We start from the raw sequence: 2,803 nt of genomic DNA, 5'->3' as shown, positions 1-2,803 counted from the left end.
CGATTTATTAATATTCTTATAAATATTACTATTTGAAGGTGGTCAGTTGCAAGGCCTTTAAACAGTAAGATTAACGGTAAGTGATACTGAATGGAGAGGTTTGCGAGTTAGCTCATTTTTGCAGTATGCTGTTTGTAGAAGCAGAAACGACAACTGCAGGGTGTACCGTATGGGGTTGTACCATTCAGTATGAAAGCCTCTCTTGAAAAGAATTAATAGTATCCCAGAAATTGAGGCTTTGGGGAAGGTGGCAAGGGAGGTTAAAGAGCTTTCAGTGCCTGTGGAAGAGAGGACGACTCCAACATTTCCAGCTACCTCTAAATTATTTCGACTTTATTAAGAATTTTGTTTTCTTATTCAATTTGAGTGTGGTTGTGGATAATGATTAGTATCTAGTGTGTGCCTTTAAATTTTTTAAATCTTAATAAAATTATTTACTAATTTTGATTTGTTTTAATGACAACAACCTGATTTCCTATTTGATACATGAAAACTGGAGCGTATGGTATGCCCCAATCCCTGTACAGGCCATTCCCATATGTGAGAGCAGTCTATACAAAAAGTCACATTTTGAAATTCCCTTGTATGTCCTGCTTAAATCCTTTTTCAATGCTGTGTGTGTCAAAGGTATGCTGGAGGTATAATTTCTTCCAAGGTTTCACATTTAAATTCCCTCCCTGATATTTAATCCACTTCTATTTGTTAAATATAATGGTAAGTCTCAATCCAAATAGGGCTTTTTCTTCTGCAAACAGTCTTCTCACTTCCCACATTCTAAGACTAGGCCTACTTCTTTTAGTCAGCCATTCTTCTCATACACCACTTGGCACTTCAAGCTGACTAGACCTCCCTCTATTTCAATTTACCTTCCTTCTTGTGCAGTGTTGCTTCTTCCTCATACTCTTATGTACTACCTCTTCACAAATGATGATGAAATTCAAGATTTTGAACCTGCTGCTCATCATTCAATTGATCTGTTTTATACCTAGTAGGTTTTCCTACACTTGTGGTCCTTATTGCCTTGAGTGCAATGGCCAGAGGTACTATATACTAAAAGTTCAAGATTTTCATTTGGGTTAGAAAAAATGGTAGCTCAGAATGCATACACTGCACTGCACAGAACATTATGTGTTTGTGATATGTAGACAAATACAAATGCTTATAATTAAATTGATCTCCATGAATTCATAGAGCTGTGTATATATACAAATATGATCAAGCACTTATTACTGTTAGCTTTATCATTACAATTATGAAATTATCAGTACCAACAGTTCAAAATACTGGAAAATAATAAAAGGGAATATTTGCACATCCTTCATTTATTACCACAATAATCAGTTCAACATCAAATATGACTGTAATAAATGACAACGTCACAGTCATCAAAAGAACGTACACCAAATCTGAGACATCTAAAAGCACAGCACATTACCACTTTCTAACATCTCCTACACTATTTGGCAGCAGCAACTTTTTTTATATACTTCCTATCTCTTTGTTATACAAAATCTGGCAGATCAAATCAATGCCTTGGATCAACTCAGCATAAATAAGCAAACAGCAGACTCACTAATTCTCAAGGAAAACAAATCAGCTAGATTGTCTGCATTCTAAACTCAATAACAGTTCCAGGTGCAATGTTTGATGTCTTTTATCTACTGTTTGTGCAGTCACATTTTGTAATTTTCAAAATGTCAGAAGATTATGCTATCAAAACGAAGCTATTAATGAAATACACAGGCTTTTAACAAACTTTCCACTACATCAAACTAAATATCTGTCAAAAATGATAAAGAGCTCCATGCATACTTTTACAAAATTTTGAACCCTTAAAATGGGATACAGTAATTGAGCAAAGTTATGGTCTTCTTCAACATATCACACTTTTCACTTGTCACTGAAAATTTTATTCAACAGATTCTATCAACAACAAAACATTTGAAGCCAAGAGCACTGCAAACTCAATTTTTTTTTTTCTAATTATATCACAAATAGCCAACATCAGCAATTTTTGCTTAATTTATCTATTAAACTTGTATACATTTCCTGAAGAGTAATCACAAATGAGGGTATGTAAGGAAATCAATAGTAATGATTTTACTTACTATTCAATATTTTGATTCCATTGATATTCAATATTAATATAATTTGATAAAATATACTTCACATTGTTGGAAGACAACACATCAACAATAAATGCACACTAATAAGACGAGATGAATTATTTGTAAAAACATTCACATTTGCATCAGAAGACAAGAATACCTGCAATGGCAACCAAGAGAGTGCCCGAGAGTCCACTGTTGTCCCTGTCAACTCCTCTGTAAGGCAAGGTCCACATCACAGGTGTGGCAGAATTGAGATATTTCGAGAGAGAAGCACACCAGGATTGGGGTATTGTGGTGACTCTATGACACCTGCACCAAATTTGAGCTCTAAAAAGTCCCGCACATTGTTGGGGGCTGAGGCTAAGACCCCAGCAAAGTTAACTGTAGCAAGGGGTCTTAAGAAATGTTCTGGGAAATCTATGTCTTGACGGTGGCCTGTAGTCCAAGCACCACCACGTGTCATGGCACCTCCACGTGGGCTGAAGGGAAAGACATCCACATGGAGGTGATTCGTAGTGCTGTAATGTACTCTAAAAAACCCTCCCTCCGATGCCCTCTGCCACACAAACCCTTCTGCATCCTCTAAAGTTTGCCAACGTGCTGCTTTAAGCTGTGGACAGCGATCCACATCTTGTGCATAAATTCCTACATCAACATCATAATCCCAAGGAATGATGTCTCCATTGCGAACA

The 2,803-nt window shown here is 36.3% G+C and overlaps 1 protein-coding gene across 3 annotated transcripts in view; it reads right to left on the bottom strand.

The window, feature by feature from the left end:
- Nucleotides 1-1,304: 1,304 nt before the first annotated feature.
- The window catches only part of LOC119595427 (fukutin-related protein-like), a 10,733-nt gene continuing 9,234 nt past the window's right edge, over nucleotides 1,305-2,803 (bottom strand). For all 3 annotated transcript variants that reach the window (XM_037944534.1, XM_037944537.1, XM_037944536.1), the window contains one exon: nucleotides 1,305-2,803. This exon is cut by the window's right edge and continues 1,783 nt beyond it. In XM_037944534.1, the coding sequence (XP_037800462.1) occupies nucleotides 2,344-2,803 (460 nt within the window). In that variant the 3' untranslated portion in view covers nucleotides 1,305-2,343.

Source organism: Penaeus monodon, chromosome 36, assembly GCF_015228065.2.
Source record: "Penaeus monodon isolate SGIC_2016 chromosome 36, NSTDA_Pmon_1, whole genome shotgun sequence".
Lineage (NCBI taxonomy): Eukaryota > Metazoa > Arthropoda > Malacostraca > Decapoda > Penaeidae > Penaeus > Penaeus monodon.
Note: the sequence above shows the minus strand (reverse complement) of the source record. Positions and strands in the feature narration are given on the sequence as shown.